The sequence below is a fragment of the Tyto alba genome, unplaced genomic scaffold, assembly GCF_018691265.1.
Source record: "Tyto alba isolate M040663 unplaced genomic scaffold, T.alba_DEE_v4.0 Super-Scaffold_8, whole genome shotgun sequence".
Taxonomy (NCBI): Eukaryota; Metazoa; Chordata; class Aves; order Strigiformes; family Tytonidae; genus Tyto; species Tyto alba.
The window spans coordinates 24,033,560-24,053,189 of NW_024881329.1; the positions used below are offsets into that span (position 1 = coordinate 24,033,560).

At 62.7% G+C, this 19,630-nt stretch overlaps 2 protein-coding genes across 3 annotated transcripts in view; one reads left to right on the forward strand and one right to left on the reverse strand.

The window, feature by feature from the left end:
* The window catches only part of LOC116964156 (histone-lysine N-methyltransferase SETDB1-like), a 12,481-nt gene extending 674 nt beyond the window's left edge, over positions 1-11,807 (forward strand). Inside the window, exons 2-14 of the mRNA XM_042784915.1 lie at positions 538-854; positions 1,233-1,371; positions 3,902-4,060; positions 4,741-5,343; positions 5,616-5,732; positions 6,009-6,178; positions 7,010-7,626; positions 8,178-8,206; positions 8,481-8,613; positions 9,253-9,418; positions 9,874-10,085; positions 10,473-10,561; positions 11,141-11,807. Coding sequence (XP_042640849.1) covers positions 538-854; positions 1,233-1,371; positions 3,902-4,060; positions 4,741-5,343; positions 5,616-5,732; positions 6,009-6,178; positions 7,010-7,626; positions 8,178-8,206; positions 8,481-8,613; positions 9,253-9,418; positions 9,874-10,085; positions 10,473-10,561; positions 11,141-11,258 — 2,869 coding nt within the window. The 3' untranslated portion in view covers positions 11,259-11,807. The remainder of the gene's footprint in view (positions 1-537; positions 855-1,232; positions 1,372-3,901; positions 4,061-4,740; positions 5,344-5,615; positions 5,733-6,008; positions 6,179-7,009; positions 7,627-8,177; positions 8,207-8,480; positions 8,614-9,252; positions 9,419-9,873; positions 10,086-10,472; positions 10,562-11,140) is intronic.
* Positions 11,808-13,257: 1,450 nt separating this feature from the next.
* Positions 13,258-18,908, reverse strand: LOC122152615 (ceramide synthase 2). 2 transcript variants are annotated; one of them, XM_042785592.1, is made up of 11 exons: positions 18,875-18,908; positions 17,142-17,315; positions 16,445-16,562; positions 16,232-16,350; positions 16,012-16,069; positions 15,869-15,919; positions 15,498-15,590; positions 14,921-15,049; positions 14,729-14,835; positions 14,464-14,617; positions 13,258-14,182 (listed from the first exon to the last, which is right to left on the reverse strand). In XM_042785592.1, the coding sequence occupies exons 2-11, from the start codon at positions 17,312-17,314 to the stop codon at positions 14,054-14,056; spliced, it is 1,131 nt and encodes a 376-aa protein (XP_042641526.1). In that variant the 5' UTR covers position 17,315; positions 18,875-18,908; the 3' UTR covers positions 13,258-14,053. The 2 variants fall into 2 exon arrangements, with proteins under 2 accessions (XP_042641526.1, XP_042641527.1); XM_042785593.1 differs by having other exon boundaries at positions 17,142-17,318; positions 18,875-18,890.
* Positions 18,909-19,630: the final 722 nt, after the last annotated feature.

The following is a 19,630-nucleotide window of genomic DNA, read 5'->3' on the forward strand; positions in this document are numbered from 1 at the left end:
GTCCTGGAGCAAGCAGGTATTTTGCTTAGTAGGTAGACCACCGATTTCTACGGTGCATTGATGGGAAGGTGAGACTTTCTTTTGCATGACAAAAGCTGCAAAAGCCTTCTAAAGCCTTTTGCATGTGAAACTTCAAAGTGGTAGATGATAAGACACAAAATTCGCCACCTGCAGGTATTCTGTCCTGGTCCCTTTCCTGATAGAAACACCTAGCGATGTCTTCTGTCCAAAGACAAGTGCTGGTTTGAGAAGCTGAGCAGTATTCTGCTTGCTCGAATTCTACAAACTGCAGAAAGGGAGCAGGCATGCTCTCTGTCTAGATCACTGCAGAGCCACCGGGGCTGGGGAGGACGTTGTACACGTGCAAATTCAACCTCCCTGTCCTAGAGCAGATTCGGTTTGCGCTGAGGCGTTGTCTCCCAGGGGAGTCTGGTTTCTCCAGCAGCACCTCGTTAGCCAGTCATCGGCCCGAGAGCAGAACTGCATTTGTGGGTTGGGGTCTTGGCATTGGTTTGGTTTGTACTCGGTGTCCCCCAGATCGAGGAATTACTGCCCCTGTCCTCTCTTGGCTGCACGGTCTTTCAAGAGCCTTCAGCTCAATGCTTTGCCTCCTTTCCATTCGATTCTGCTCCCCGTAAAAGCGTGCTGCTGTCTCCCTGGCCTGTTCTGTACCTCTGAAGCTCTCGCTGTAGGTGCTGTGAGTGTTGCCTTCTCCTTGCTGCAGGATGACAAACGCTGTGAGTGGATTTACCGGGGTTCCACACGCCTCGAGCCCATGTTCAGCATGAAAACTTCCACAGCCTCCACCCAAGAAAAGAAGCAAAGTGGACAAGCAAGGACGCGTCCCAATGTTGGTATGTGGCATCTTTTTCTTTGATTTGTATCCTGGAATTTGAATGAGCGCATTGTGAATTGGCGGGGGCGGGTGGGTTGTTTTGGTTTTTGTTTGGTTTTGGTGGGGTTTTTTTGGCAGAACTCCTGGAGATTTAAGATTTACATGGGCTTTTCCTCCTGGCACAAAAGATGCCGCAAAGCCAGACTGCAGTTGTGTAACGTGGCCAGGGTCTCTTTGGGGTGAGAGGCTGTGACTCGGGAGCTCAGCCAGTGACCTGGTGCCTCTGTTTTGGTTGCCTCTGGGGACTGAAGCAATATTTTGTGGCTAGCGCCCCAGACTTTGGTTGACAGTAGAGACTTTCCCCGTTGATACTCTGCTTTTTCCGCTTCCCCACTAGGTGCTGTCAGGAGCAAAGGGCCTGTAGTACAATATACCCAAGATTTAACGGGAGCTGGTACCCAGTACAAACCTTTAGAGCAAATGCAGGCAGCCTCGCTGGCCGCACGGTCCGTTTCTCCGCAGCCTGCTGAGATGGAGTAAGTACCTGAGTGGGGTCTCTGCTTCCACCACTCCGTCCTTTGCGTTTGGTCTCCAGTGCCCAGCTCTTTCAGGCACCACCCTTTCTGTGTAGAGGGATCCTCAGGTGCAGGTTTCCTCCCTGACGAGGCTTGTTTCCTGGTTACACAAGTCACTCGTAGTCATGCTTCTGGGGAGAGTGTAGATAAAGGCTCCTGGATGAGTAATTGGGGGTGGGGGAGCTGACAGCCCAGCACCCCTGAGCCAAATGCCACGTTCTTACTCAGGGCTGAAGCTTCGTGCTTGCTGTGTTTCCAAGTTAGAACATTTGCTCCTTCTCTTCTGAAAATCTGAATTGCTCCCTCGTGTCATGATCCAGGCGCTGGCCCCCGGCTGCCTTGTATCCCTCCACTTGGACTGACCTGCTCGCAGACCTCAATGACTTACGAGGCACTGAGAACTCGGGATCAGTGGTCGGTCTCGGTGGGCACGGACCAAACCTGACAAAGCTAAGCCACGGCCAAGTCGCCCACGGTCCTCCTGCTGCCAGGGGCCCAAGCGGGACGTTCTCGGAGGTGCAGGCTAGTGCCGAAGGAGGCCTGGACGAAGGAGCAGCTCGGCCTTGTGATGAAGGCAGCGTGTTGTAGAGCACCAGGGCACCTGAGCATGAGCTCTGGGACTTTAATAACGTTCTAGGGGAGAGAGGTGCTGTCCCCGTTCATTTTTGCCACCGCTGTGGATTTCCCGTCCGAATTTACGGACTCCTGGCCCCCTGCCAGCATGTCCTCCGCTGTGACTGCGCCTTGCTGCATGGGCAAAAGGGAGAAGGGGGATGTCCCAGCTGTAAGGGACCTGTGTAGCAAGTCAAGCTTTATTCTCCAGATGCTCTCTGGGTGTAGCAGCACCTAAGAAACCCCGCCTGCCCCCAGCCTCCGGTCTCAGGAGGGGTTCCTTTCCAAGTACCAGTGCAGTATGAGCCCTTCTGCCCCTGGATGTGAGGGGTAACTTGGAAACGCTGCTCCTATGCCACTCTCACCAAGACTTGAGAGTCGAAGCCGTAATAGCCTTGTTCCTCATCTCTTGCATAACTGAGAGGAGAGGCCGATGCCGAAGGAGAGCTGCTCCAGCGTGAGCAGTGCAGCGTGGGCTCCTCTGCTGCCAGCCCAGGGCCCCGCCGGTGGAGAGAGGAAGAGCTGGGCTGCTGCCCTAACACCGGGGCACCCTCAGCTCCCGGGGTGTAGGAAGGCTGTGCAGTGAAGATGATGAAGCTGGACTGCAGCAGTCAGCCAGCCTGCAGTCCCGCTGGCTGCTGAATCTCCCCTTTTCCATTGAATAGTCCTTGCAGTGGTTACAAGAAACACATTCTTTTTTTTTTTTTTTCCTCACAGAGGCTTTGACTTTAGGATCTTGTTTCAGACCTAGTACAAGCAGACACTGCAGGCCTTTCCCTGCCCTGGCGTTCAGTAGTGAACTGCTTAAAGACAACTGGTTTTCAACACGGACTGAAGGCAGCGTGCTGTACCCATGGCCCTGCTGTCCCGAGGGGATGCTGTTGGGTTAAAAACACACTGGGTTTAGATTATTAGCACTGGGAGAACGGTTTCTTGGCTCTGAGGAAGCCCTGGTTCTCTTCCCTCCCCAGTCTCGCTTTCCAGTTTTTCTGCAGTGCCGGGGAGCTGCTGCCAGCCATTTCTGACTGTTTAAAGCCCGTTGATGGAAGCTTTTTTTTTTTCTCTTGCTCCTGAATTTTTAAATGTATGTTAATACCTTGCTGTTAAGGCAGATGTTTGCAGAAGCAGTCGCCCCCTCCTGTTCTCACTGTCTCCTCCCTTTCTGCCCTGATAACGTAACTATGTTCTGCCACTTGTGGGAAAACCAGTGGCTGGTTTGGGGTGTTCTGTTTAATCCATATAAATGGATTGGAAACCTCCGCTGTTGTTTTCCCAGGGTGTGAGGGCCACTGTCTTCCAGGTGCCTCCCGCCTTCCCGATGTTGTTCATCGGGCTGCAGGGGTGTTTGGGAGCCCCTCGCACCCCTTTCGTCAGCGATATTATTACATTCCTGTGCACGCTCTTATCTTGTTCCTCGGTGCAGACAAAAGAGCCCTCTGTATTTCTTGTTCCTCCCACTGCTCAGTACTGTTGCGCTGACTGAGCCTCTGTCAGCTCCTGTTTCTGCTATTGCAGGGCTTTCTTCATGTACTGGTTTGTCCGGCTTCCTGAAACCAAGGCCTTGGACATCCTCGTTACGCTCCCTCTCACCCTCGTGCCTCACTTCCAAATACATAGCACCATGTCAGAGTTACTTTTAAACCTCGCTGCGTTCTGGCGTTTGGTCGGGGTTGCTGCGGCATCGCCGTAGCACAAGTAGTCAGGGACGGGCTGGTTTTCACACTGGTTAGGAAAAACCTGCTCGGTTTTGCTTGGATTCAGCACTGTTACTGACTCCCGTGCGGGGAGAGTTCCTCTGACTGCCCCTGTCTGATCTAAATCCGGGCGGTTGTGCGAGCGTGTGCATCTTGCAGATCGCCTCCCTTCTTCCCTCGTGCAGGTGCTTCGACAGCCAGCTGGCCCAGTCGAGAAAGCAGGTGGCCAAGAAAAGCACTTCCTTCCGTCCTGGCTCCGTGGGCTCTGGGCAGTCGTCGCCGCCTTCTCCTGTCCTGAGCGATACACCTCCGGCGGGAAGGACCGGCGCGGCCCAGCAGCATCGGTGAGCAAAGCTTCCTCGCCCTTGTTACAGCTCCCCGCGTCCCTGGGAGGGTTTGGGATGCCGGTGTGGGTTTGTTTGGTTCAGCACAGGTTTATTTGGTGGGCCGACACCTTTATCTTCCACCTTGTCTGGTCCTGAGCATTTGTCTTCCTCTTACCTCGTTCTCCCTCCTGGACAACTGTTGTTGTTGGCTTGAGCCTGGAGCGTCTCTTATCAGCTCCGACCAGCACTTACCTCAGTGGGCCCTGGCCAAAGCCCGCTTATTTTTAGAGGACTCCCGTTTCTATGAGCTTTCTAGGGTCGGGGGGAAGCCGCTCTTCCTATAAATCTGCAGGTGGCTTTTCGGCAGCGGTGGCTTTGCGGCAGCCGATCCACAGCACAGAAGCCGTTGATCCACGCGTTCGGAGACCACAACCAGCTCGTGCTTGTTTTTGCTTCCCTAGCTCCGATTCGGGGTGGTTCTTGGTGTCCTCTGCTGCGGGTGACGCTCCCTTTGGGGCCCACCCAGCCTTGCTCCCGGGGGACGCCGAGCTTTGCGTCTCCCTGGACTAAGCAGCCGAGCCAGCGGCGGGCCCCGGTGTGTAACTAACTAGCAGCTGCCTCGGCAGGAATCCGGTGCCCGAAATCGGGGAGCGCCCCGCTCCTTCCCTTAGCCGAGTGTGTCCCTTTCGCTGCGGCAGGCTCCCCGGTGGCCAGGCGGGCAGCGGCCCGGCCCACGCCTTCCACGGCATGATGGACCGCGTGCCCAACGAGCCCTCGTACCGAGCCCCGCTGGAGAAGCTCTTCTACCTGCCGCACGTCTGCAGCTACACCTGCCTGTCCCGCGTCCGCCCCATCCGCAACGACCACTACCGCAGCAAGAACCCCCTGCTCATCCCGCTGCTCTACGACTTCCGACGGATGACGGCCCGCCGGCGGGTCAACCGCAAGATGGGCTTCCACGTCCTCTACAAGACGCCGTGCGGGCTGTGCCTGCGAGCCATGCCGGAGATCGAGCGCTACCTTTTCGAGACGGACTGCGACTTCCTCTTCCTGGAGATGTTCTGCCTGGACCCGTACGTGCTGGTGGATCGCAAGTTCCAGCCCTACAAACCCTACTACTACATCACGGACATTACCAAGGGCAGGGAGGACGTGCCGCTGTCCTGCGTCAACGAGATCGACAACACCCCGCCGCCGCAGGTGGCCTACAGCAAAGAGCGCATCCCCGGCAAGGGGGTTTACATCAACACCAGCTGGGAGTTCCTCGTGGGCTGCGACTGCAAAGACGGCTGCAGGGACAAGTAGGTGACTCCTCGTGTGTCGTGGGGCCTGGGGGGGGGGGGGGGGGGCAGCACCCGGGCTGTGCTCCCTGCCCTGGTGCCCTCCCCAGCCGGGCCTGCTCTGGCCTTTAAGCCCACGCAGCTCTGGTCGGCTGCAGGCTGGCCCCCCCAGGTCAAGCCCCCTGTGCCCGTCTCCGCGTACGCGCGGGCGGGAAGAACGTGATTTCTTTGCCTGTCTGTAAAACCAACCAACCTCCGGGCCACGGGGTGGCTTTTTCCGTGTGTCTCTCTAGATCGAAATGTGCTTGTCACCAGCTGACAGTCCAAGCGACGGGCTGCACCCCGGGCGGGCAGATCAACCCCAACTCAGGATACCAGCACAAAAGGCTGGAAGAATGCCTCCCGACAGGGTGAGCAGAGCTGCCTCTTCTCCTTCCCCCCCCCCCCACCCCGAATAGCAGCCCAGAGGCAATACTGCCCGCAGCTGAGTGCAGCTACTGAGGACCTGCCTCCGTTCTTGATTTGAGTGCGGACGTGTGGCCCGGTCCCGCTCTGCAGCTCCGCTCTCCCACGTCTGCTGAGCTTCAGCTCGCTGCTGCGAGTCCCTTTGCACCAACACTGGTACGCCAGCACGCCGTGGGAGACGGCTTTGTCGAGGGAGGTGTCACTCTTCTCCTTTCTTCCAGAGTTTACGAGTGTAACAAGAGGTGCAAGTGCAACGTCAACATGTGCACCAATCGCTTGGTCCAACACGGGCTCCAAGTCCGCCTGCAGTTATTCAAGACGCAGAACAAAGGCTGGGGCATTCGCTGCCTCGATGATATTGCTAAAGGCTCTTTTGTCTGCATCTACGCAGGTAGGATCCCACCCCCCTGAGCCAGCAGGTAGAATCCTCTCAGCTCTGAAATAGGTGCTTGGAATGAAAAGCCTCTGTTGAGCCAGCGCTCTTCCCAGCGGTCACGTGTATTCAGGCGTGAATCTGCTTTGTTTTGGTTAAGGAGGGGAGGGAGAAGGATTTGGAAAGAGCTGGTTGTGTCAAGCTTGTGTCAGGCCTGAGATCTCGGTTTTGTTTATCGCAAAACCCAGCAGAGAGGGGGTGAAGCTCTTCCTGCGCTTATCGGGGGGACGGGAAAGGGAAACCCTCCCGTGCCCAGCTCTGAGGCGAGGTGCTGCAGGAGCCAGCCCGTGGGGCCGCGGCGTCGAGCGAAGCGCTCGCACCCCCAGAGCCGTCGCTGCGGGTGAATCGACACCTCCCAGCTTCCTGTTGACGTCGGGCCAGCCGCGGGGACATCGGCACAAGCCAGTGAAATGCAGAAGTTGCGCAGGATGGTTGCGTTAGCGCCGAAACGAAACTAACCACAGGCCTGGCCTGCCTTCTGGCGCTCTGGTTTCTTGCCCTTGGTGTTGCCTCTGCGCCGCGCCCTCGCCTCCAGCCCTTCAGAGGGAAAGCAGTCGCCCTGTTGGAGTTCCCTGCTGGGAGCCCGGACGTTAGCGAGGGCCCGCTTTAGATCGGCCGCGTGCTTCAGATTCTCGTTACCTCGAGTTGTCCTTTCCCGGCCCGGCTTTAGAATAAGGTGGTGTCAGGCCTGTTTGCTCCTCGGTGAGCCTCTGGGGAGGGTAAAACCCATGGGGTAGGAATGTCATCCCTGGAAACTCACTACTTCGTTTTTCTACTCCCCACCCGCAGGGAAAATCCTCACGGATGACTTTGCCGACAAAGAGGGGCTAGAGATGGGCGACGAATATTTTGCAAACCTGGATCACATCGAGAGCGTGGAGAACTTCAAGGAGGGCTACGAGAGCGACGCAAAATGCTCTTCCGACAGCAGCGGGGTGGACATGAAGGATGAAGAGGAGGAGAACACAGGCACTGAGGAGCAGGAGGAGTCCAACGAGGACAGCTCCGACGACAACTTCTGCAAGGACGAGGACTTCAGCACCAGCTCGGTGTGGCGCAGCTATGCCACGCGACGGCAGACCCGGGGCCAGAAGGAGAACGGGCTCTCGGAGACGGCCTCCAAGGACTCGGGGCTCACCCGGCAAATCAGCCACGAGGAGACGGCGGCGGGCGCCCCCTGTAAGCTGCCGGTGTCGGAGGAGACCTCCAAGAACAAAGTGGCCTCGTGGCTGAGCTCCAACAGCATGTCCGACGGCTTCCAGGACAATGACAGCGCCTCCTCCTTCAAGATGAGCGAAGGCAGCGAAGCCAAGGCCGGCAAAGGGGAGCTCCCTGGGGAGAGAGAGAAAGCCTGTGCCTCTGCCCCGGGCGACCTGGACGGAGAGCCAAAGGCATCGAAGAAAGATGTAAGGGGGGGGGGCAGGGGGGGGGCTGTGGGGGCGGGAGATGAGTATTGCCCCCCACCTTGGGGCACGGGCGAGGAGACGGAGCCCCAGAGCTGCACCTCAGCTGCGCTCTTGCTCCAGAGGCTTCTCTACTCATCCAACACGACTGGGGGTGCTGGGGTGCTGCTCGGCGTCCCCTCGGCCTTTTCCTGCTGGGGGGGGGGGGCCGGGAGGGGTCTGTCCCCATCCTGGGGGAAGCTTTGGCCCGAGAGGCTACAAAGAAGTTGCCCAGCCAGCACCTGCCCGGGTACCCGGGCTGCTGGGGAGGGTGTTCAGCCGGGGCTGGGGACACCGGGGGGGTGGAGGTGGGCTCTGTCCACCCACCCAGGAGACCCACTGGGTGGGCTGCGGAGCCCGGGGAGACCCCTGGTCATAACTTGGACCTTGTGGAGCACCCCGGGACTGGGCGTCAGGCTGAGCGGTGGGGTGGGCCGGGCAGCGTGCCCGCAGAGGGGCTGAAGGGTCCTCCAGAAGGGAGAGAGTTTAATCTTCTGTACTTGTCCCCTCTGCAGGAAACTGAAGATGTAACCAAAATTCCTGGGTAAGGTTCCTCCCGTTGTATTTCCCTGCCTTTTTTTTTTTTATTTCCGAATACCGCCCTGAGCGAACTGCTGCAGCTCCAGGGCTGCCCCTTAACTCTTAAGGACGTCGCTGCCGGAGCAAACGGCGAGGTCGGGAGGGTTTGGGCCGCGCCCCAGCGTGCGCTGGCGATTTGTGGGCTTGGAGGGGGCAGGCTCGCCCCGCTGGCAGCTCCCCTGGCCCCGGCCGCTCTCCCGGCGCCTGCCAGCCTGACCCGCTCTTGTCCTCGCCCCCAGGCTCAGCGACTTGGGGCGGATGTACGGCTACAACCCCAGCCCTCCCAAGCTGGAGGGGATCCGCAGGCCCACGAGCAAGACCGCCCTGCTGCAGAGCCGACGGCATTCCCTGGCCCTGCAGCCCCCCACGGACGTAAGCGGTGACCCCCGGGCTGGGAGGGGGGGGCCGGGCTCTGCCTCGGCTCCACGCCGGTTTGCTGAAGACCTTGACCCTGACTTTGGGTTGTGCCGCTTTCGGTCCCCCCTTGAGCACCAGCGCAGGGCTGGTGGTTCGTAGTTGTGATTTCCTGGGGGAGGCAGTTGGTTTCCTTCAGACTTGGGGGGGGTCTTTCATGGTTCTGAAAGCCCCCAAAAAAGGACGGATGGGCCGCGTGTCCCAGCGGGTCACAAACCCAGCACACCAGCGACCCGTCGCTCGGCACAGCCGGCTCTCAGAAGCCATCCCAGGGGACGGTCTTTGTTTTTTGGGGTCTCCTCCCCGCCTTGCAAAACCCGGAGCACCTGATGGTGCAGGCTCGGGAGTCTCTGGCAGTCTGGGTGCTGCAGGAGTAACCACCCCCCCACCACCCCCCCCAAAACCCCACTGGCCTGCGAGCTGGGGCCTGTGTCCCCCTTCCAGCTCTGACCGCGGCAGCGTCCCGCTTCCGAAGGGTTTCCTAAAGCGCGGAGAGCCTCTGCCAAAAGGGCAAAATACTGCTGGGGGGAAAGGGCGAGCGGTGGAGCGATGCTGGGCCCCGGGCCGCGCTCAGCAGCTGGTGCTGCCTCTCCGCAGGACGTGCTGACGCTGTCGAGCAGCACGGACAGTGAGGGGGAGACCGGGCAGGCGGCGGCGGGGCAGGCCCAGGGCACCACCAACGACAGCGACGACATCCAGACCATTTCCTCGGGCTCCGAGGAGGAGGAAGGGGACGACAAGAAAAACCCCTCGTCTGGGTCAGGTGAGGACGGCTGCTGGGGGAGGAACAGGGGCCGTGAGCGGAAGGTCCAGGTGAGAAATTCTGGCCAGAAACCACTGGGAAGGGCTCCTGAGGACGGAGCAGCTGTGAGCAGGGTGGATCCTGCTCCAGGCGCTGCTGAGCGGGGCCTGAAGCCTCCCTAGGCGCTGTCTGAGAAACCCCGGCCCTCAAGTATTGAGTATTTGTGGATGGCTCCTAAAAAAAAAAAGGGCAAAACAGCTGTGGGGCTTACGGTGGTGGGTCTCCAGGCTCCACTGGGTGGTGGGGATTCCCAGGAGCCATCCCAGGGTGGCATTTTGGATCTGAGCTGCATCTCTAAGGGATTTATCACCCCTGTGGGAAGAGGAGAGGGTCTCGGGGCGGCAGCGCTGCTGTGGGGCTCCTCTTGGGGAAGGTGGAGAGAGACCAGGGCGGTGTTGGCTCCTCTCTTGGGGCAGGTCCTGTGAAGAGGCAGGTGGCGGTGAAATCCACCCGCGGCTTCGCCCTGAAATCCACTCACGGGATCGCCATCAAATCCACCAACCTGGCCGCGGCCGACAAGGGCGAGAGCGCGCCCGTGCGCCGGACCACCCGCCAGTTCTACGACGGAGAGGAGTCCTGTTACATCATCGACGCCAAGCTGGAGGGGAACCTGGGCCGGTACCTCAACGTGAGTCACCGGGAAGGGACGGATTTGGGGTGACCTGTCCCGCCAGTGGGCCCCGTCCTCCCCAGGGTGAGATAAATAGCAGTAAAAAAGGGGGAAAAGAGCCAGGACTGGGAGGGTGAGCCGCCCCAGCCCGGTGAAACGGGGCAGCTGCTCCGGCCCCGTGACACGGGCTGAGCGGGACGGTGGCGTCAGCCCTTCCAGCGCCCGGTGCCTTTGCGAGCGCGGGGGTCCGGGCGCGTCCCCGGTGGGGCGGGCGGGGGGAGGGAGCGCGTCCTGTTGCGGCGGGAGCGCTGCCGCTGCACGAAGGCCGGTGCTTGCCGCCGGCTGGTTGGCACCCCTCGCCCCGCGGGAGCTCGCTCACTGCCTTGGTCTCCGCTCCCTTCACAGCACAGCTGCAGTCCCAACCTCTTCGTGCAGAACGTTTTTGTGGACACGCACGACCTCCGCTTCCCCTGGGTCGCCTTCTTCGCCAGCAAGTGAGTCGCGGGGCGCTCGGGGAAGGGCCGGGGCTGCGTGACCCGTGCGGGCTGGGTGCCTCCTCCTCCCGGTCGCCACCGTCCCCCGTTTCACGCCAGCCCGAGCGGGGAGAAGCCCGGAGCTGAGCTGGGCGAGGAGCTCTCTTCCAGGCCGGAGCTTCTGGTGCGATTCGCAGCAGCTTTAGACCTTCCCAAAAGGGATTTAAGCGCGGAGCGGGCGGCTGCCCAGCTCCTTCGAGCCCCGAACCCCCGGGCGGCGGTGAATCCCTGCCGCCTGCCTCTCGGGCACCGCCAGCGCGGCCGCTCCTCCGTGAAGCCCCACGGGAGTGATTCAGCGGGGAACTTTGTCCCTTTGCTCGCCGCGCAGCCCGGGGCAGCGCCGCTGGCTGCTTCACCCTTGCCCCGGGGGAAGCTGGACCGCGCCGCCCCGGCCAGCGAGGTCGGACGTCGGCGGCGCTCTCTGCTAGCGAGGGGTCCAGCTCATCCTCCTGCTGGGAATGGCCTTTTCTCCCAGCCCGTGCAGGTTTTTTATTCTTCTTTTTTTTTTTTTTTTTTTAAAAAAAACCCAAAACTTCTCAGGAGGATACGAGCCGGCACAGAGCTGACGTGGGATTACAACTACGAAGTGGGCAGCGTGGAAGGCAAAGAGCTGCTGTGCTGCTGCGGGGCTGTCGAGTGCCGGGGGCGGCTGCTCTGAGCCCCTCGCCCCCAGGCCCGCGGCCGACTCGCCCCTTGTGAGGGTGAAGGTTCTTCTCGAGAGGTGGTTGTTTAAGAGTGACCGTTACGAAGCCGAGGACGGAGGCTTCGAGTTCTCCTGTTCACTTGAAAATTACAGCGGCAGACGGACGGGGAGCAGAACCGTGACCTGGACGGCTCGGGGGGGGGGGGGGGGGTGACCCCCAAACCTGGCGCTGAGCTTTGCTTCTACCCCATCCCCGGGGGGACGGTCCCTCCCCCGGTGCCGCGGGAAGGGCCGGTGGCCGAGCCCTCACCTGCCTGAGCTGGGGCCAAGCTGCAGTTCCTGCCCTGTGCCGGCTCGCCCGCCCTGACGGGTTTCCAGCAGAAAACGCTTCACCCAGGTTCCAGGGAACCGGGCGGGAGCGAGGGTGGAAATAAAGCTTGGTCCACTCTTAGAGCCACGATGGGAATTTAAGAGAAACAAAAGCAGTCTTCAACCGTGACATGTTGTAAAGAATCTTTTCATTGTTAAAAAGCAATAAAGTATGTTTTTCTATTTAAAAAAAAATTAAAAACTGCCCTGAACTTCAAACGCAGAAAAAAAAAAAAAAAAAAAAAAACAAAACAAACCTGAAAGAGCAGGATTTAACCACTTCCTTCATCCCTGTGTCCATGGGGCTCGCAGGAAAACTGCCCGAGGCAGCCGGGGCCAGCCAGGTTCATGGGCGCAGGGAGGACAACACGCTCCCCCCAGGCTTTTTCACCTTTCCTCCCTTCTGGCAAAACAAATACTCATGAAATCCTCCACTTCTTCAAACCGAGGAGCAGCTGGTTGCACTTGCCTTGCTCAGGAGCAGGGTTGATGCCCTCGCCACCCCCCACCCTCCGAGGACGGAGGCTCAGGGGACAGAGTCTGGCCTAAGCTACTGCCCTCAATTTGCAGTTGAGGCAGCCTTGAACTTGACTCAGTTGCACCAAATTTGCTTCGGGCACCTGGGGCTGGGGGGGGGGAAGGGCCGGGTGGGTGCAGGCAGCGGGGGGGGGGGGGGGAGGAGGAGCAGCTGCCTGGCCTGGCAGCTCCACAAGGAAAACTCCTTTTTTTATTTTTTTTTTTTTTTTTCTTTTTTCTCCCCTGGCAGCAATTCACAATTTCAAGTGTTGGGGTTTGGCTTTTCTCGGTTCTGGGCAGGGCTCGTACCTGCCCATCCGAAGGGTTCAGTCAACCTCTGTGAACACGGGCCTGGAGGCCGATTTTCACAAACTGGAACCCGATCTCGAAGCACAAAGCCCCGGGCGGGGCGGGGGGAGGAAGAGCCGCAGCAGCAAAAACCGGGTTCCAGCCGCCACCCCCAGCTCTCGGGCACCCGAACCACGAGCAGCCCCTGCGACTCTCACACAAGGGAGGCTTTTTTTTCCACGCTAAATCTTTTTTTTTTTTTTTTTCTTCTTAAAAACCTTTCCAGGGCCTCCGCGAGCTCCAGTTCCATCCTTAGCGTCCACCTGAATAGCGGCTTTGTCATCCTGGTGGGGCGAGGAGGGCGGCTGAAGCCCACACTCCCGGCTGGTTGTGAAGACATGGGAGAGCTTTCGGGGGGGGGGGGGGGAGGAAAAAAAAAAAAAAAAAAAAAGTAAAAATATCCAAACACTCAAATCTGGCCACTTTTAGCAGTGCCTAAACGAAAGCTAAAGGGGGCTGTGCTGAGCTGACCACCCCCAGACCCCCGCAGGGGCCAGGGCCACTGTGCCAGCCACAGAAGATGCCCAAGCCCTTTATTTTTTTATACCGAAGTTTATTAGTTTTTAACTTTTAATATATTTAACCTTTTATTTTTTTTTTTTTTTTTTTTTAAAAAACAGAAACAACAGAACACATTTTGGTCTGACGTTGGTTAATGGTCCTTCTCCCCCCACCCCTCCGCACTGGGAGGTCTCGCTGCATCCTGGGTGGATGCGGGAGACAGAGCCAAGCCCGGCTCCTCCTGTCTTCCAAATAAATAGAAACAAAACAAAACAAAAAATCAGTTGCAAATTTGTCCTGTTACAGCTGGGGAAGGGACCAGGAGAGGCCACGGAGAGGGAGAGACTCGAAACTCATTTACAGAAAAGAAATGAGGGGATTAAACTCCTCCGTGAGACGCTGGTAGTGACTAAACCCCGCAGCTTCCTTCCCCGAGTGCTTCCGCAGTGTCGTCTCAGCGTTCAGCCACCACAACACCCCAACTTCACCCGCTCCCCCCTCCGAGCCCCCCGAGGGTGACGGAGCAGCGGCTGCGCCGGCGTTTCCACCGCTCCCCGGTGCCGGCAGCGACGCCGGGCCCGGGTCAGGGCTCTGCTTTTCCCCCAGTGTTGGAAGAGGCAGCAGCGGGACGCGCTCCCCTCCGGCAAGGGGACGGTCGGGAAAGGGGGAACAACGCGGGGCTGGAGCCCGGCGAGGGGCTGGAGCCCACCCGAGGGGGCTGCGGGAAGGGGAGGGGGAAGGAGCCCTCCTCCTCCTGCCTGTCCCGGGGCACCGCGGTGGATTAAGGCAGCGGGTGAAAGGCAGAAAGGGCACCAACGGTGAGCGTGAGGGGGAGGAACAGCGACCGGTGCCGCGGCCCCGCGCCGGGGGGAGGCGGCCGAGGGGGGCTGGGGGCTGAGAGGGGCTCTCCGGGGTCCCGGTTTGATCTGCTGGACCAGGGAGGGGGGAAGGTGACGAGGGGACGGGGACCTTGGCGCTACGGGAGGGTGGCAGCGGTGGGATTTGACATCTCACGGGTTTGGCCTCCGGCGGGGCCCCCGGCCGCCCCCGCCAGCGCAGAGCCGGGCCGAGGGCGCTCACTCGGTTTTGCGGTGGTTGTTGTTGAGGACGGGGTGGCCGTTGGAGAGGGGCCCGTTCTTCGCCGCCTCCTCCTCCTCCTCCGAGTTGTCCGTCTCTTCACGGTCGCTCCTCTCGTCCTCCACCACCTGGGGGGGGGGGGGGGGGGGCGGAGAGAAAGGGAAAGGGGGAGCTCAGTCAGCAGCGCCCTGTTGTCCTGCTGGCACCCAGCGTCCCCCACCCCAACCACCGCGGTGTCTCCTCACCAAGGGAGTCCGGGACTCGGGAAGCCGAGCGCAGTTCGGCTCCACGGGCTGGGGGTCTCCCCTCACACCCCGCCCCCTCCATCCTTCCCGGGTCCGGATGGAGCCCCTTCCCCCCCCGCCCCACGGGGCTGGGACCCTCGAGCCCTCCCCAGGCCCCCTCTTGCCTTTCCAGTTATGAACTTCTGGGCCATGCGGATGATGAGGTAGGCCCAGAAGATGTGCAGCGACTGCAGCACCACCATCATGAAGTTGAAGAAGTAGTAGCCGAAGAACGCCGGGTAGAGATCCAGCGGATAAACCACCGTGCAGTGCATGATCCTGCCGGGAGAAAGAGCTCGGTTACGGGCAGGGAGCAGCGTCCCACCCCCAGTGGGTCTCCCTGCCCCGTGCCTCAGTTTCCCCACCCCGTCACCGGCCGCCAGCGCTCACCAAAAGGGCAGGATGACCAGGCGGGTGACGATGAAGACGGCGGCGAAGACGATGAAGATGTTGTTACAGGTGTTTCTCCAGCCGGCGTAGTTGAACATCTTGGCGGACTGTGGGGGCAGAGGGGGGGGGTGAAGTCGGGGAGGGGACACAGGGCGTGGCCGCGTGGAGGGGGCCGGGGGGGGACACACGCACCTCCAGCAGATAATCCGACGAGTCGTGCAGGGCCATGATGAGCGTCCCCGCACGGATGTAGTTGGCGAACCAGGAGAAGCTGATGAGGATGATGGTGGCGACGTGGTGGATGATTTGCTCTTTGAAGTCCTGCGCCCGGGGAAAGGGGCAGCCGGGGGGTTACAGCAGCCTGGCTCTAACCCCCAGCACCCCGCTGGCCCTCTCGCCTCCGAGATCCCCCTCATAGCCCCAAATCCTCCCCCGTGGCCCCAGATCCACCCTCGTGGCCCCAGATCCCCCCCCGTGGCCCCAGATCCCCCCCCCGTGGTCCCAGATCCCCCCCCTGTGGTCCCAGATCCACCCCCGTGGCCCCAGATCCACCCTCCCGTGGCCCCAGATCCCCCCCCCGTGGCCCCAGATCCCCCCCCCGTGGCCCCAGATCCCCCCCCCATGGCCCCAGATCCCCCCCCCGTGGCCCCAGATCCGCCCCCCGCCATGGCCCCAGATCCCCCCCAGCCCGCTGCCCACCACGAGGGCAGAGGAAACCCTGCCAAGACGTCCCTGCCTCTGCCACCCCCGTCCCACCGTCGCAGCCCACCTTGCGCTTGACGTCGGAGGCGATGCTGAAGAGCAGGGACCAGTAGAAGGAGAGCTCGATCATGTAGTACCAGTACTGGGAGGGCAGCATGCTCTGAAAGCCAACGGACAGGCTGGGGGGGATCCTCCATGCGCCCCAGGGGGAGGTTGATCCCTTTCCGCGGGCGCCAGCCGGACCCACGGGTGTCCCGGGGAGCCTTCTGCCCCCCACGGCACCCAAAGCCCCTCTCCGTGCGTCAGCTGAACCCACGCGGGTGCCAGAGACCCTCCCGCGCCCCCGGGGTCCCCGGTTCCCATCTCCCATCGCCCAGGCAGCTCCCGGGGGGCAGGAAGGGCCGTGGAACGGCGGCTGGGAGGGGGTCGGGCGCTCACCTGGATGGGGTATCCCTTCCACACCTCCCGGAGGTCGTAGAACCAGGGTTTCTGCGGGATGCGGGGAGGAGAGAGAGGCAGAGTGGTGTTAGAGGGGGCCGGGGGGGCCGGGTAGGCGCTGGGGGGGGACACGCAATACTTACATCCACTATGACAGCCATGCCAGCAATGAAAGCAATAAGGTAAAACGTGAATCGCCAACTGGAAAAAGGAAGCAGATGGTCCTCAGACGCGCACCGGGGCGAGGGAGGGAGAAGGATGGACCCGCCAGCCCCACGTTCCGCCCGCCCAGCGGGTGCCCCCGAGCCCCCCCACGACCGAGGGGAGGTGGCCCGCAGGGTGACGGTGACGCCGGGTTCTCACCTGGCCTCCCTGAACTTCTTGAGCAGGCTGGGCCGGTCTTGGTTGCGGCGGCGGCGAAACCAGCGCTCCACCTGCCGCACCGTGCAGCCGCTCTTCTTCGAGAGCATCTCCACGTCGGCCTGGGGGGACAGCGGGGACGTCACCGCCCGTCCCGCCCCCCCACACCCCAAGCCACGCCGAGCCCCTTTTGGGGACCCCCCCCCATCCCCTCACCTGCTTGGGGTGTTTGGTGGTGGCAGCGTAAAACTTCTCCAGCACGGCGTTGGGGGTGGCTTTTAACCTGATCTTCTCCTTGACGTTCAGCAGCCCGGCCAGGGGGGTGGCCACGTACCTGGGGAAGGAGTCGGGGGGGGGGGGGTGGGACGGACGGACGGACACGCACACATAAACCATCTCTATTTCTGTGTCACCCGGCTGATGTGGCCCCAAAGCCACCCAGGGACCCACAGCCACCCCGTGCCTCAGTTTCCCCATCCCGCTGCTGCTTCTCCAAGGTGGGTTTGACCACAGGGGAATCCCCCCCGGGTCCCTCTGTCACGGCGGGGTTGGGGGGCCGCCCCCCTTCTCCCATCATCCCAACAAAGCCCCGTCTGTTCCCGGCCTCGGCTCGCCATTGTTTGCCCAACAAATCGCTCCTTAACCGCCGGGGCCCGCGGCCCGACCGCGCCGCGATAAGGGCGGCGGAGGATGCACAAAGCCGGGTTTGTGCGGGGGCAGATCCCCGACCCAAAATGTGGTCTGGGGGGGGGAGGGGACAGGGGCTGGACCCCCACCCCGGGGTGCCCCGGCCAGGCCGAGGGCAGGGCGAGGCGTCCGAGGGTTTGTCCCCAGCCCCGGGTGTGGGGAGACCTGGATAGCTGGGGGGGGGGTGGGTGGGGGTGTGTCCCCCCACCCCAGGGAAGGGACTCACGTCTCAAAGAGGTGCCGGACGACGAGGAAGAGGAAGGCCAAGGGGAGGGTGATGTAGAGGTCGGAGGCTTTGGCGTAGACTCGCCCATCCCGGTCCTCCAGGTCGGCCCAGGTGAGGTTCGCCGGGAGCCAGAGCCGTTCCCACCAAAAATAGCTGTACAGGGTCTGAAACATGCTGGGGGGGGGGGGGGGGGGGGGGAGGAAAAGAGCGAGGAGGTGAGGAAGGGGCCGCGGCCCGCCGGGAACTGGGGGTCCCCGCTCGCGTCTGCAACGCCCCAGCGAGCCCCCCCGGGGTGGCAAAATCCCCCCCCCCTCACGGGGCGGCCGGGCGCTCGGCTCCGGCACAGAGGGACTTTGCTCCCTGCGGCGGGGGAGGTCGGCGGGTGATGATTAACCGGGGCCGGCTCGCGCGTCCCACCGGCGGGACGGCACCCTGGCACCGGGCACCCGCTCCCCGGGACCCCCCCCCACCCCACCCCGGGCACCAGCACAGCCCCGGGGTGACGAGGAGGGGGGAAGCCCCCCAACACGGGGTTTTTTCTGCCCAGCCGGGAGTCGATCCTGGGTGCGCAGCCCAAGGCTGAGGCGGGGTGGGGAAACTGAGGCACGGAGCCCACCCCCGCCCCCGGGCCGGGCGGGCGGCCCCGCGGCGCAGGATTTAGGGATTTGCCGGCGGCACAATAACCCCCTTTGTGCCTTAAAAAGGCTCCCGGCGGGCGCGGGGAGGGGGGGGGGGGGGGGGGGAAGCCCAGCGCTGGCACCGGGCGTGGGGTCGGCGCATCCCGGCTCTTCCTCCCCCTCCTCACCGGCACTGGGCACAAACTGGTTTCTCCCCACTTTGGGGAGCTGGGCTGGGGGTCTTGGGGGGGACGACGGGGACCCCCCACCCCCGGGAGGGAAATCCCCGGCGTGGAGGAACCAGCTTCGCTCCGGGAACTGGGGGGAGAGGAGTGGCCGGGGCTGGGTTCTCAAGGCGAGGGGGGAGCGTGGCCCAGTTCCCACTGGGACGGGATGAAACGGGACAGGACGGGCTGGAACGGGACAAAATGGGCCGGAATGGGAAGAAACGGGCCGGAACGGGCCGGACTGGGGTGGAACGGGCCGGACTGGGCCGGCGGTGCCGCGGGCAGGTAACGGGCAGGGCGGCAGCCGGGGCGTGGGAGGACTCGGGGTGAGGCCCCGGTCAGGGCCGGCGGCATCTCCCTCCCCCCGGGAAAAGGGGGCTCGGGGGGGGGGGAGAGGAGCCAGGACCGGGGGGGGCGGGGAGGGGGGAGGGAAGGCACCGACAGCCGGGCTCCCCCCCCCCCCCCCCCCCCGAGGTGATTTTAGGAGCGATCCTGCGGGGAAGGGAGAAAACGCTGAAATTTTGTAGGTCACCGAGAAGAAAAAACCAGGAGCGGGAGCGTCGCTGGGCACCGGATGGCGGGCGGGCCCGGGGGGGCGGCGGGGGCGCGGTTGGGGGGTACCGGTCGCCCCGGGGGGGGGCCCGGACCCCGGGGCCTCGCTGCGGGCCGAGGGGGCACCGTCTCCGCCCGGGGCCGGCCCCGCCCGGCCGGGGGAACCGGGGGGGGGGGGCCCCGGTGGGGCCTGGCGGGGGGGGGGGCGGGGGGGCCGCCGGGCCTGGGCCCGCCGCAGCGGGGAGGCCCCGAGGCTTGAGGCGGGGGGGAGGGAGGGGAACGGGGAACCGGACACGGAACGGACACGACCCCCCCCCTCCCCCCCCGCCCCACTCACGCGCCGCCGCCGCCCGGAGCCGCCGCCGCCGCCTCGCGCTGCCGCCGCCCCCCCCCCCACCCCCCCCTCTCCGCGCGCGCGCCCCGCGCCAGGCAGCGGGCGGGAGTGACGTCACCGCCAACACCGAGGGCCCGGAGGGGAGCGGGGCGGGGCGGGGCGCCAGGCGTGAGCAATCCATCCCCGGGGCGGGGATCGGACGGACGGACGGACGGACGGACGGGTCTCGGGCGCCGCCTACGTGCCCCCTGTACGTGCGCCCAGGACGCCCCGTGCTTCACCCCTATAGCCCCCTATACACCCCACACACGCACACCCACGGACACGCTCCGTGCTCACCCCTATAGACCCCACACACACACCCACGGGCACGCTCCGTGCTCACCCCTATAGACCCCACACACACACCCACGGACACGCTCCGTGCTCACCCCTATAGACCCCACACACGCACACCCACGGGCACGCTCCGTGCTCACCCCTATAGACCCCCCACGCACACCCACGGGCACGCTCCGTGCTCACCCCTATAGACCCCACACACACACCCACGGGCACGCTCCGTGCTCACCCCTATAGACCCCCCACGCACACCCACGGGCACGCTCCGTGCTCACCCCTATAGACCCCACACACACACCCACGGGCACGCTCCGTGCTCACCCCTATAGATCCCTATAGACCCCACACACACACCCACGGGCACGCTCCGTGCTCACCCCTATAAACGCCCCACACACACGCACGGACATGCTCCGT

Coding starts and splice junctions, on each gene's coding strand:
- LOC122152615 (XM_042785592.1), bottom strand. CDS start 17,314: ATGTTTCAGACCCTGTACAGCTATTTTTGGTGGGAACGGCTCTGGCTC. Junction 14,618..14,728: donor CTGGTCATCCTGCCCTTTTG/GTGAGCGCTGGC, acceptor TTCTCCCGGCAG/GATCATGCACTGCACGGTGG. Junction 14,183..14,463: donor AGAAGTTCATAACTGGAAAG/GCAAGAGGGGGC, acceptor CCCCCCCCCCAG/GTGGTGGAGGACGAGAGGAG.